Source organism: Polypterus senegalus, chromosome 11, assembly GCF_016835505.1.
Source record: "Polypterus senegalus isolate Bchr_013 chromosome 11, ASM1683550v1, whole genome shotgun sequence".
Classification (NCBI taxonomy): Eukaryota; Metazoa; Chordata; class Cladistia; order Polypteriformes; family Polypteridae; genus Polypterus; species Polypterus senegalus.
The window spans coordinates 106,642,518-106,657,192 of NC_053164.1; the positions used below are offsets into that span (position 1 = coordinate 106,642,518).

At 37.6% G+C, this 14,675-nt stretch overlaps 1 protein-coding gene across 1 annotated transcript in view; it reads right to left on the reverse strand.

Annotated features, from left to right (window-relative positions):
* The window catches only part of LOC120539414 (RNA-splicing ligase RtcB homolog), a 35,955-nt gene extending 27,622 nt beyond the window's left edge, over positions 1 to 8,333 (reverse strand). Inside the window, exons 1-3 of the mRNA XM_039769448.1 lie at positions 8,125 to 8,333; positions 6,221 to 6,299; positions 388 to 455 (exon numbers count right to left, since the gene is read on the reverse strand). Of these exons, the coding sequence (XP_039625382.1) occupies positions 388 to 455; positions 6,221 to 6,299; positions 8,125 to 8,217 (240 nt within the window). The 5' untranslated portion in view covers positions 8,218 to 8,333. The remainder of the gene's footprint in view (positions 1 to 387; positions 456 to 6,220; positions 6,300 to 8,124) is intronic.
* Between the last annotated feature and the right edge of the window lie 6,342 nt (positions 8,334 to 14,675).

Genomic DNA, 14,675 nt, shown 5'->3' on the forward strand with positions numbered 1-14,675 from the left:
AAAAAAATATATATTAACCAGCTCATTCAAAAACTTAAACTTAATTTCTGACTAAACAGAATGTACATTATACCTGTATATTAAACTAATATGCAATATTTTATACATATTTTTATGTTTATACACATAAGTATGATTTTTTTTTATACTTAAGAGTATACAATTTAACTATAAGGACATTATGGTTGCAAATTTCAGGTTATTTAAATTTAATATCTTGTGTTACACTATAAAGTACATGTTTCTAACAGATATGATTACCAAATATAAAAGAATGTGTAATAACTACCGACCATATCCTGTACCCTAGTTAATCCACCTTACATTCACACTACATTGGGTTACAAATTGGGTAGAACAGCACCTCTTTTGTATGTAGGTACTCACGTGAACAATCCCAGGTAATGCTGCCACATTACCAATTTGTTTCATTGCAGGAAGGAATCCTCCAATACCTACAAAAAAGTATATTTAGGTGAAATGCCACTGTTTTTATTATAACATTCTTTGACACTGAAGAAAAAATAAATGTTCCCGTGTGTTCTTGAACATACAGTATAGCTAGAAAATAAAGTGTATACATCCAACTGTTAGATCCCAAGTTAATTAAAAGTAAAATTTCACTATGTTGAAAATACCTTTGTACCTTTGTATCTGTTCCTCATTTCACTGCTATAATAGTATTAAAAACTTTCAGTTATTTGAAGGAAAATGTTCCTGCACCTCTAGCTTATCCAGCATCTTAAATAACTATAAGAAGTATGAAATCAAGATCAAAGCAAGCAAGCTAGCATGTAAAACATATCAGAATTGACATTGGTGAGGTGCAAAACTCAAGACAACACATTTTCAAGTTAACTCAAATAAATAGAAAAACTATTTTAGTAAGATATCAAATAGTAGAAGTTGAGCAAGTAGACAGACGGAACAGTTACCAGTTATATGTTGTAAAACAGTTAGCAGTAACTCTATGTAAGCTTATTTAGGATCTGAATAATTTGAGGAAAGAAGCTGGGAAGATGGCGTGTAGTTTGGGTCGCAATAGACCTGTACCTCCTCTCTGGTGGCAAGTTAATGAACAAAAGGCTGCTGGGGTGAGTGGAGTCAGCTGCAATATTTCCTGCTCTCTTTTTTGCTCTGGTGATGAACAGATCTTTTAATACTGGGAGACAACAGGCAATGATTTCCTCAGCTGAACAAATCACCTGCTGCAACTGAGTCATAGAAAGAGAGGAGGCAGAAGGAAACCAAACGGTGATGAAGGAGGTCGCAATACTCTCAATGATGGCTGAATAAAAATTTACAAATATACACATTGATATGCCAAACTTCTTAAGCTGGCGAAGGAAGAACAATCTCTACCTGGCTTTCTTGATGATGGAGATGAGGTGCTTGTCCCATTTTAATGTATTTGTGAAAGTAGTCCCTAGAAATTTAAACTACTGAACCAGACACTTTCTGGCCATTAATTTGCAAAGGTGGACAGTTAGTGACTTGTCGGCAGAAATCAATCCTCATTTCCACTGTCTTAATAGCATTGAGCTCTTGACTTCTCTTTCACAGGAAGACATGTCATTATTAGAAATGAGACTGACTATGGTTGTGCCCTCTGCAAACTTTAGAATTTGTACAGATTTGTCCATTGACCTACAGTCATTTGAATAAAGTGAAAACTGGAGGGGTGAAACAACATAGCCTCAGGGGAGCCTATGCTAATTGACATTGGATCCAAAATACAAGGGCCCAGTTTCACATACTGCTTCCTACCTATCAAGAAACTCATAATCCACAGGCAGACGCCATAGGGTATACCTAACTGGATTAGTTTAATATTGAAGGCTGCTCAGAAATCCACAAACAAGACCATCACATAGGTGTTAGGCAGTATATTTCAGCACTTTCATTTATTTTGGATTAATCTCACAATAGTTGTGTAATACCTAATGTGCGGAAAAATAATAATCACTCACAAACTGTTGCACCCCTAAATATTTAGCTTCTAAACTAAAAAGCATACTGTATGTGAACATGCAGGATGTCTGAGACAATGATGCAATCTATGCAGTACCTGAAAACATCGTTCTCAAGATTAATTTAAGGCATTGAGAGACAAATTGTTTTAAACAGGACTTTTTTTTCTGCACAGAACTGTAATTTAGTGATGAAAACTGTAGACATACTTAATATATGTTTTAAATGGTGTGATCTGTTTTACAGAGTAGCTTGCACAAACATCTTATCCTGATCTGCTGTACTGATCATAGGATAAAATAGATCACATTTCACTTTTGCATAAAAAAAACATGTGTGGTTAGAAAGTTCCAGGTCATTCCATGTCAAATCAACCACATGGCCCACATACTTTGGACTGAAAAGATTTTGGAAAAATTACCAGGTGTACTCATGTTAGTCAGGGGACACCCTGTAAATTATTTTGATGTAGGATAGCTAGTTTACCTAGGGGATTTGCGGCATGTTGATTTTATCTTGCCCAATTTTTTCATCAAATTTCTCCAGTCCATAGCTCAAGGACTAAACTACTCAGCAGGCTCAGACATGGCATGCTGGTACATTAAGTGACATAGCATGTGACAAAATTAAAACATTTTATTCCAGACAACGCTGCATGGTCAAAACAGCCCCTTGAAACTGACCAAAATTTAATGTGACTTGTTGGCTTAGCTATGTTTAGGCCTCAGAACCACATATTTGTAACCAACAGAGACTTTTGATTTTTTTCCCCCTTAATTCTTTTAACTATACTGTATAGGCTTTTTGAAAAAGTAAAAAAGTAACTGTATCAGGGTTTGAACAGCAGACATCTCTAATCCAAAAAATAATTTTGGAATTAATTTTTAGAGCAGCCTAACAGCATGTGGGAATGTGCAGGTCATTTTTAGAATATTTTTCATTTATTCTACATTGTCCCTTCTTTCTCAAAACACAAACCTCACTTTTCTTATGCAGATCTTTCATTTTTACTGTTATGTTTATTTTCCATCCTAATCCTTGGCTGAATGCACCATGTATCAAAAATGGTAGTCATTGAGTTTTCATTCAGTAAGTTATCAAAGATGTCAAACTTTTCTTCATATCAAACAATATCCTATTTTGTATTTCTGAACAGAGAATGTGATTCTCCATGGCCAAAAGAGTAACTGGTACTCGAGAATACAACTGTTACATCCCTATAGAAGATGGCAAACTGAAAGTCACCTGGGTGTCTGGTGAAGAGAGTGAATGGACACTCCGAATATTCATCACTGAAGCAGCAGCTGGGATCCTACCCTCTCATGATCGCTCTCCTGATGGATCAAATGCACCCCCCACATTAGATGAGTGTCCTGTTGGGAGGCTATGTTGTGTGCATGTATAATAAAAAAATGCTGGATTGGTGTGATTCGTGACAAGACTGAAGCAGAATCCAACATCTTGATATGTTTTATGCATTCAAATTATCCTGCACAGTCTTTCCATCGGCCACCAAGAGATGATATTTGTTGGGTGCCATTACAGTGTGTCATCGCACTGCTTAGTGTACCTACAATGGTTAGTGGGAGGCAGTACCATCTTGATCTCAAAAGATGCCCTACACTCAGTACTTCGATTGAAACAGAAATGAAATGGGTTATATTCCTGCTGCTGCAATACCAAAATGTTAACATTTCATTATAACTTTGTATTTAACTCTTTGAGGGCTGAATATTTTTTCCAAAAAAATACAGTTTTCTGGAAAGCACACAAAGCAATAGCTTCACACTGTGGTGGACAGCTGGGGCCTTTGCCTAATCGGGATGCCTCTTCTATATATGGTCCAGGGGAACAAGTATGGACTGAAAAGTACCTCCCCTGGGACGGTAGACGGCAGTCTCCCTGGGTGACAGTGGTGCCTCGGATTCCTGCAGGGCTCCATGGGATATGGAGTTCTCTAAAACCCTGTTGGGATCTGGGGGTGCTGCCAGGGGGCGCTGCAGTTGTTCCCGAACCCGTGTGGGCAGCGGCTGTTCCACCACACCCAGAAGTGCAGCCGGAAATAGGTATTCAAACACCTGGAGCACTTCCGGGTGGGCTATAAAAGGAGGTGGCAGAAACCAATCCGTGAGTCAGGTGGTAGTGGATGAAGCTTGCCGGAGATGAGTGGTGGAGAAAATAGGAAGAGAAGAAATATTATGGGGATTGTGCTTGTGCTTATTGGAACGGGGAAAGCGTTGCTCACAGGCAAAGAAAAGAACAATAAAACATTTATTTGATTTATCAGTGTGCCTCCTGCGTCTGTTTGTGCCAGGTTAAACGCTGGTATAGCGCCATCTATTGTCACAAGACAGAAGTCAACATAAAACATCTGTTGCTGAAAGGAGCAGTCCTCCCAGGCAGAGTGCCGTGGGCGCATCAGCTACACGAACCTCTTCAGCACCATGACCAGTTGGGAACTGATCAGCTGTATCAAAATCAGTCCGACAAGTCAGAGTTCAATTCAGCGATAATTTGCAAAACGTCGTGCACGGAGTATTTTGCTTTACGCATTCTCTTTGATTTCTTGCCAGATATCGATGCCAGTTTTTGCCGTTATTTGCTCCGCGCTACTCACGCAAGCTCAGGGAATCTTGGTCAAACCGACAACGATAACTTTCCTTCTAGCAAAGAGAGCCCAACTAAAACACAAAGGCGGGTTTTGTCACTGTTTATAGTTGTTTACCACTGTCAATCCCTCCTTTTGACAAAGTCGACATCCGCACTGAAAGAGTTAATGATAAATCAAGCAGCTATTGTTCACATGTGCTTAATGTGCCTTTGGTGATTCACTTTTTTCCAATAATCCAAGTTAGTGATGAAGAATGTGATAATTATCATTACTGTCAAATGGTGAATTTAACCTAAGTTTAGAATAGAAAATAAAAATGAAAGATTCACATAAAAAAGTAAGACCTGTTTTTTGAGAAAGAAGGGACCATGTAGGATATAGGAAAATAATTTAAAAAATGGCCGGATATTCCCACAGTGCATTTAAGCTGGTCTGAAAATCAGACCCAAAACGATGTTCACATTTGAGAGGTCCGCTGGTCAAACTCTGATGAAGTTTCATGTTTGTTTATAACCTTTTGAAAAGCCCTGTGTAGATATCTAAACACGCAAAAAGTTTCAGCAGGTTGTTATCAGTTTAGAAGTATGCTTTCTGAAAGCCTAAATATGACAAAGCCAAAGATGCAAAACATTTTTTTATCCATTTTTGAAGGTCTGCTCTCACCAAGTGGTGTCATCTGGAACAAACATTTTGATTTTGTTACATACTACACCTTTAAAGTTATAAGTATGCAAAATTTTGAGCCTGCTAGGTGGTTTAGTTCTTGAGATATGGTCTTGTGAAACTGATGAAAGAATAAAGCCATGTCAAATTTGACGCTCTTCTCCCCTCACAAAATTGGCTGTATCTTGGAAAATATTGATCTTACATCAAAATAATTTTACAGGGTGTCTCCTGGATAACATGGGTAACACCAGGTATTTATTTTCAGACTTTTTTGAGACCAAAGTGCATGGGATTTCTGGAAATGTGGTTGATTTGACATGGAATGACCTTATATACTGTATATTTCTGGAAAATAAATAGAATGGCGGCACTACCAATAATGATACAATGTTAAAATAAAAGTAAAATAAAAAATTATAGCAATTCTTTAAGTAAACAAATTCCTCAGTAGTCAAATGCATTTTTAGTTACCAAAATGAAAAATTAACTAATACTGTGGATTCAGCATAACATTTACTTTTAATGACTGTATGTTTGCAAGTTAAGAGGTTATTCTTTTAAAAGTTTTCCACATGGCAGGACGGTTTAAAATGTGGACAGTTTATGGTGCTTAGATCCCTTTAGGTCACATTTTAGGTACTGATAAAAAGTAAAATTCATATATATTTAAAATTATGCCCTCCACGCTGAGTAAATGTCCTGCCTGATCACAATGATGGAGAACACGCATAACCCTCCCTGCAAATAGGGGGAATATATGACTTGGAAATAAAATATAACTTGGTAATAAAATAAACTACTAAAACACAAACACCACACAAAGAAGTACCTTTCCTTAGACAATACTTTTTACTGTATTTGCAAGGTTTTTTATTTTTTTTCTTCATATTATCAAAATCTTACTTAACCTGCGAAGCTAATGTAATGGTGTTTTGTTACATTAAAATTAATTGATTGGGTGATTAATCTTACCTCCTCCTCTGCAGGCATTTCTAAGCTCATCAAACATCAGTTTTTCCAAGGAATCATTTACGTAAAAGACACCCTCAACCTGCAAATACAAAGCCAACCATAAGCCCAGAAGACAGGGTTGTCAAGAAAGTAATCTTTATGTTTAGAGAATCATCTTCAAATTAATCTTTCAAATGTCCAAGAAAACATTCCTACTGCTCACAGGTGTATTCAGCAGCAACTGGCTAAAGATAAGCCTCAGCAAAATTAAGCACCAATCTCTTTGGATCATTTTTAGTAGCACACTGGAGGCAAAAACACATACCTGACCACTGTTAGATTAATGAACTTTTAAACATCTTTATATTTTTGATAAATCTACTATAGATGTTTGTCAAAGCAGTCAGTGTCTTTCATAGATTTATTTGCTATATGCTAATACTTTATAAATGATCTTGCTCAAATTAGGGTATACACAGTACTATATGTCATATCCAGCACTTAAACTTGCACACATGACTGTGCATTATTTTTCAAAGTGGTACATTATATAATAACTTTCCTGCTCTTCCAGGATAAGTATTTAATTTTCTCTGTACACAGTTTTTCTTGCTGGTACAGTTGTTTATAATGTGGACTGTTTATAGTGTACAAGTTATTATATACCAGGAAATCACTGCCGCCCTTGTTGATTTTGCATGTTCATGTTTCCTTCCACAATGCAATAAAACAGCTATTAAGTGACAATAATTTGGCCCAGACTAATTTGCCTGACATACAGTGAACTAAAATCCCATGATAAGCTACAGTATATGTACTAACAATGCAGGTATTGATGGAATGATGTGCATGTATTCTAAATGCTACTAAAATACCGTGAAGAACTAAACTTCACAAATAAATTGAACTGCAACCCAGATTGTACATTCACAGTTCATTCAGTCATACATTTTCTGAATGTGCATCCATTTTTATTGCACATTTGCAGGGGTCCAAAGCCTAAAACCAGCAGGACCGAGTTCAATGTACACTCACACATACCAAGCAAATTAAGAGCCACCATTTAACATAATATGTTCTCAGTTTTTTATAGGAAACCAGAGCACTCAAAGAAAATCCACTGAGTCCAGATAGAAATCAAACTCATGTACTGTACTTGGAAGTCAGTATATCAATAAGCCATCCTTTATATATTGTTTCTACGTGCTTACATCTGAAAGGATTTAAAATAAATGAATATAAGATAACCTTTTAAGCAAAATGTAACTGCTTAAATTCAAAGGATATTGGAAGTGTCTGAAAATAACTCGCTTGCACAAAACATGACGGGTTTAATTCTTTCAGAACATAGGCCTATAAACAGGACATTAGTTTGATTAAATGACTGTTGACACTACAGAGAGATGAAACTACTGTGTGTTACAATATATATTAGAAATAATCTCTTTTTTATGAATTGTCTAATGTAGGCGGCGACCTCTTTCGCTTTATGTGCTAAAATGGTAACGGATCCCATGCACTGTAATTGAACTACTTAATTCTTCAAACCAAAGCCAGCCTAAACTGATTATTGTAAATACACCTAATCACTTTTGTATACTCAAAACTGCATTTTTCCTTTTGTGAACAAACACCGCTGATGGTATTCGTCCCCACGTGATAGTTCAATTCTAAAAGCCAGCATCGTGTCATTCATTGACACATAAGTGAGAGACAATGCACTAAGTGCTACATAACGATCGAGTTTACTACATAAGGTATCTAAATGAAACACTTTTTCTAAAAAAAAAAAAAAAACAACGCCCAATGAAGTTGCCAATATGTTCGACATTTCGCTTCATCGCGTCCCTAACTGTAGGAAAAAAGGATTCCACTGGCAAATCCATTGTGCTTTCAACAGCCTACTCGTCGGCTTACACATTCACCTGCATGTTGGGGACAAAACCTTTCTTAATGCGCCAGCAGTTGTTCGTGATTTTATCCAGAAACTGGAGCTCATCATTGTAGCTTCTGCTCATTTTTAAAACTTATCTTTCAGTAGTCACTGCCGCCACGGACTTCACAGTCTCAAGAACTGCAGACAGAGACACGCAACTCAATCGTGAACGTCTCCGCGCACTCCCGGTCTACGGAAAGTCTGTGAGACCAAACTGCTCGAGCGTTTTGATTTTCGAGCAGTCAGTATCATAATGAGACAGTCTTCTTCTTCTTCTTCTTCTTCCGGCTGCTACCGTTAGGCGTCGCCAAAGCGGATAATCTTCATCCATTTCTTCCATTCCTAGATCAGTGGTCTTCGAGAATTCCAGATTGGCTCAGAGTTAGTTCGTTTTTGAGTTCAGCGATGACAAGTTCATCATCAGATCTGAGAGGTTGAAAAGGGGCATAGGACTTCATAAGTGTCTCCCTAAAAATAGGTGCTGATCTACTGAATACGCTGTAGGCAAATATCAAGGATTTGAACTCAATACTTGCCGCTATAAAGAGCCAATGTAGTAATCTGAAGAGAGAAGTGACATGTACCCACATTGATTGATGGAACGCCAGACATGCAACTGCATTTTGAGTCATCTGCAGTGGCTTGGTGACACATGCAGGAACTCTCACCAGCAGAGAGTTGCAGTGGTCCAGCCTTAAAAAGAACTAAAGCCTGGAACTGCAGCTGTGCTGCAGAATGTGTCTGATACAATCTGATTTTGTGAATTCTGATTCAATGTTATTTTTTTGTTTATTAATGCTTAATGTCATGCATTGATAGGTCTCCCTATAAGCAACAATTCATACATCTGCCAGCAAGCCCCTTAATATACCTGTAACGTGACTGCTTCATTCCCTGTAGTACATATCTTTCCTGGAAAAATGCTCAAAGTGGAGAAACAGCTGCCTAGTAACCATCTATGTCTATAAGGAAAAAAAAAACAATCAAACAAGAAGTCCATCAATGCCAGTACAATACTGTATACAGTGCATCCTTTCATTTACTGACAAAGCAAGCTTTTGCTTGTAAGATATGCTTACTGCGAGTTATCGTTCTCCTTAAATTGAAATCTGAAAAACTTAACTTCATGGTCACTAGCTTATTGTGCAGTCAAAAAAGTATACAATATGATGTGGTTTGTGGCCTGTACTCAGTTCTTGCTTTTTTTCCACTCATTTGGACTTTCTGGTTTTAATCCCTGGTTCGTGAATAAGGTACAATCTATAGACTTTGTATTGGATTTGTTTGCCTTAGTTTTCACATTTTACAGGTAAAACTTAATTTTTGTGCCTTTTTGCCTTGTCTTAATTTTTTTTTTTTTTTGTTATTTTGTTCTTAATAAAGCTTTCAATATTATAGAACATGCCTTGTTTTGTGTTGGATCAGAGGTTTCATGATCTTACTTTTCTCCATTTTTGTAAATAGTTTGGCTGCCTGGAGTGAGGACTATTTTGGGATCTGACTCTACAAGGTCCTGGACTGACTAGTAGAATTTTGAGGCTTACTCACCCTTTTTGTGCTTTGTTTCGAAAGATTTCACAATAGAAATTGCACATGGGATAGCTGAGGCTCTTCCGCTCTAAATGGAAAGGAGGCAGGAGAGAATCTACCATCACTTAATATACTGTAATGTACAGTATAATGGCAATGAACTGTATTTATTTTTACTGAAAGTACATTTGTGCCTCTGTGTTCATGTCAGTCCTTCGCAAAAAGTCTCAAGTAGGACACACATATCAGTATTGACTGTGCCAAGCGGTAATGAAGACAAACATCTCTTGATTTGGTTGCAGTGGGCATGTCATCACAACGCACAAAGCTCTTAATTTGACGATTTTACAGGTGTTCAGGCAAACATGAATTTTAATACCCGACAAAAAATAAAGATTTACAAAATTAAGCTCAGAAACATTGTTTTAATTATAAATAGTTGTGGTTACTTGCATTCATAAACACAATAAAAATATATCATTAGAATGTTTACATCACATCACTTTTACTATAAGTATTAAATTAAAAAGAGATGTAATTAAAGTTTAAAAACTTACACACTTTATTCATACTTTATTCAAACATGCGACTCTTCAATTCCACTATTTACTACCAAATTCTTCTAAATTCATTTAACATGAAAAGTATATTTTGTCAATCTAATATTTTAAAATAAGTTTGCAAAGAAAACAACAACACAAACCCATTGGCTTACAGCTAACTTCTGCAGTTTTTGTCATTTCTCACATTTTCTTGATCCGGAACTTGGTTTGGCAGCCTGTCTTTTCCCATGTTTTCTGGCTTGTCTCTAAGAATTATACCGCAGTAGTTTCCCTTCTAACTGAATCACAATGTCCCTGGTATCTTCTTCCCATGTCCCTGATATCCTGATAGAATCTTTCACAATGCCCTTCACTCAACATTGCAAGATTTTCAGAAAACAAATTCCAAATGCGAATCCAAAAAGTAAACTTTGACACTCGTGTAGTGGCCCAGTTCCTCAATACATTTTTTTCACCATTTCATTTCCATTTTGATCTCCATTGTTACACAAAGATTTTGAAATTACTTCTGTGAATGATACCCAAGCCTCTCTTTCAGATTCTGTATCAGAAATCAGTTTTCTTGTGTCAGGTTTGGCAAAAATACCCATTTGGAATTTAAAATCAGACAAATCCAGAAACCTCAGCACAAACACATCAGACAGGCTCCATGTTTTGATTGTGCTTTGAAAAACCGCTTCATTAAACCAAACCTAAAATGAAGGGGTTGCAGGAGTACTTTATCTGGAACCACCATGCTTGGTCTGATGATGTTTTTAGCATCATGTTGTAGTGCCTTTGTAGCTGGCCGTTCCTTCTGAACCTAATGTCAGTTTTTGGCCATGCTGCCCCACGCACACAGAAAAAATTGGGAATTTTGTATGCCCTGACTGCTGATACAGAAAGAATCACAGAACATTCAGGTCTGTGCATATGAACACAACGATAGTTACTTTAGGTAATAACTTTTATAAAATTAGAAAAATCTGCATTGCTTTAAATCGAGCTTTACACATTAGGAAATATTAAATTCAAGCAAATTATTAAAGTAAAGTAGTTATGTCTAAGTATACTGTGAGAAGAAGTATATGTATATATTGTCACACTCGTGCAAGTAGGAGCCAGCTAAAGGACCTGAGTAATTGTAATAAAATATCCAACCGGGGGGCAGTGGAATGCACTGACTATCTTTCTCAGTTCCCTACTCCCTACAGACCCTTCCCAGGAAATCCTGCAAGGTTCTGGCACCTCAGAAGACATAACTTCCAGTGCCAGGCCCTTCGCTGACGTCACTTCCAGACCAGAAGACATCACTTCCAATTCTGGCCCTTTTGATGATGTCACTTCCTTTTTTTCCTTTATGGGCCTTTAAAAGCCTTCATCTTTGTCTTTTATAATCAGTTCTGTTTTGGACTCTGTTCTTTACATATCATGCTACTTAATTCAACTTTTGCAGCTGGGTAAAACAATATATGGGTGGCTGCCCCAAATCTTTATGATGTCTTGGACTCTTTATTGTGACAATATATATATATATATATCATGATGTGTTTGAGACCCCAGGCAATCCCCCCCAACTGCACAGTGCGTCGAAACTCTTTTAATGCAAAAAAAGATTGATTGTCTGTCGCTGGGGCAACTGTAAGCTTGTAGGCTCACCATGCAATGAATCTGTCACCCGATGGTTGATATAGGGAACATTTAAAACTGCCCACTAACCTTGGCTTGCGCTCTTTTTTCTTCTGTTCTCTTCTCCAGAATGAGCTGGCCCTAGCCACTGATCCACAGGTGCTGAACCTAACTGATGAGGGAGGATATCTACTCCTAAACTGAAGAAGGGAGTTAATCCAAGACGACCAATAACATCACTTCTTGATCGCTTTGTTTGTGCGTACTGATGAGGCAGCTCCAATATGAATAAATGCTGAGACTGTTCCCGTATTCACTACAATAAAGCTGACTTTCTCTGAAACTTGAACTCAAATTCTTCTCTCTTATGCAAGTCGGCGACCCACACATCACTATATAATTGACAGGTAAAAAAATGTGTTTACTTAATAAAATGTTACATGATAGAGATAAACAAAAATATTTAAAGAACACATGAAATTATCAATAGAATTTTTTCCAACTATATGTGTGAAAAGTGATGTCCTTAATATGAAGGTATTTGTTGGGCAAGGTTTTAATTCAGAGCTCTTAAAAGTGTCTGCCAGAACCTGAGTGAATTGCTGTCCAGTTAAAAAATACCACATATTACGCTTGTCACCAAATAAGAATTTTTTTCAGGTCATTTTTTTTTTTAACTCTAATTATGTAAAACACGTTCACTAAAAATGTATCAACCTATGTGAAATTTGTTTTATTTTTAGGAAATGGTTGAGAACAGGCAAAAACTTTTTGGATACCAGGCCCAGAATAGAAACCCCTTTTCTCTGACATAACACCCTTCATAAACACCCATGACATGGGGGTTCAACTTGTATTGCACTGTGCCATTTGAAGACATGCTTTAATTACTTCTCCTCCTTCCTTTTTTTCAACATTTGCTTTAATTCTGCTTACAGTCATTGTCAATGTTCCCTGAAATTATTAAAACTGGATCTTCATCCATCACCTGCATGAGAATTAGTTCATGCATTTATTTCTAGTAGGATTGACTACTGCAATGCAGTGTTCACTGTATGTTCAAACTACAGTATTCTCTATACAGCCTCCAGTTAATCCAAAATGCGGCTGCAAGAATTATTACAAGAACAAGAAAATATGAACACATAACTCCAGTTCTTAAATCCTTACACTGGCTCCCGGTTAAGTTTAGGACAGATTTCAAAATCCTCCATTTAACATATAAAGCATTAAATGGCCAAGGTCCAGCTTACTTGTCTGAACTTATCATGACTTACAAATCAGAGCGCACATTAAGATCTCAAGATGCCGGTCTGCTTATGATTCCAAGGATTTATAAAATAACAGTGGGAGGTCGAGCTTTTAGTTACAGGGCCCCTAAACTGTGGAATGGTCTGCCTGCTTCTATAAGAGATGCCCCTTCAGTCTCAGCCTTTAAATCCCGGCTGAAGACTCACTACTTCAGTTTAGCATATCCTGACTAGAGCTGCTGATTTACCGTACATACTGCATCTCTGTTGTTAGTTATTAGCACTAAAACATAAGTAACATGACAGTTATAATTGAATACTAACCCTCACCTATTCTGCTTCTCTTCTCAGTACTCAAATGTGGCACTTGGTGCCACGGCCCACCTGCCAAGTTGTTTTGCCTGCCTATGGTAAAGTAATCCCTGATGGAGGATCGCAGGAATCATGGGAAAGAGGGGTCCTTTCATTGGATTGGCTGGCCCAGCACTGGGAGGCAGATTGATGAATGAGGTCTCCAGGACTCTAAAAATATCCAAATCTTATTACATGATATCCTTATACTGTTAAATTCTGCTCTGGACTTCTACAGTTTTTATTTTTATGCTGTACTGATGATTTGTTCTGTTCTGTGTATTGTATTATATTGACCCCCTTCTTTTGACACCCACTGCACGCCCAATCTACCTGGAAAGGGGTCTCTCTTTGAATTGCCTTTCCCAAGGTTTCTTCCATTTTCCCTACAAGGTTTTTTTGGGAGTTTTTCCTTGTCTTCTTAGAGAGTCAAGGCTGGGGGGCTGTCAAGAGGCAGGGCCTGTTAAAGCCCATTGCGGCACTTCCTGTGTGATTTTGGGCTATACAAAAATAAACTGTATTGTATTGTATTGTTGCCCATGCGGAAACCTTTTTAAGCCCTTGATGCACTGACATAGAAGAGAAGGACTAACTAGCATATCTTCTGAGGAAAGGCTGATTCAAGTACTTAGTCATTTCATGGACCCTGTACACGTATGGGCCATCCCGGCCTAAATCATCTTCCATCTACGTATTCCTATTGGTGGAGCTGAGGGTTACTTGCAAGGCGTGTAAAATTTTGAAGTTGACGCTGCCGGTGGGCATTGACCAAAGGGTCTATTTTTGTTGCTGATGCAAAACAAATTGATTAGGAAGATCAGTAGTTTAAAGAAAAGTGCTAGGTGCTGATGCCAGAGATTGAAACAACTGTAATACCAATTGGACCACCAGTAGTGGAGCTGTAAGCGTCAATGTTTTTTTGGGTTTTCCACATATTCTGAGCTAGTACAAGTTAAACATGGTAGCACTGGTTTTTCACAGTGGGCTTGGTTGCATGATTACAGCACACTTAAAGCCCAGGTTACTTTGGATCCACAAAAACTATGGGAGCTAGTGCATCCACAACAGACTGTAGCAAAAGAATGTCATCCTGCCCAATGCTGCACCATGTCTTTGCACTGAAATGAAACACAAGTTCTTGATTCTAAATTGCAGCCAAAAGACCAAAGCACACTAGACAAAGGGAATCAATGCTTTTTCAATAGAATACACCCAGCTGAGAAGCAGAACTGTTTAGC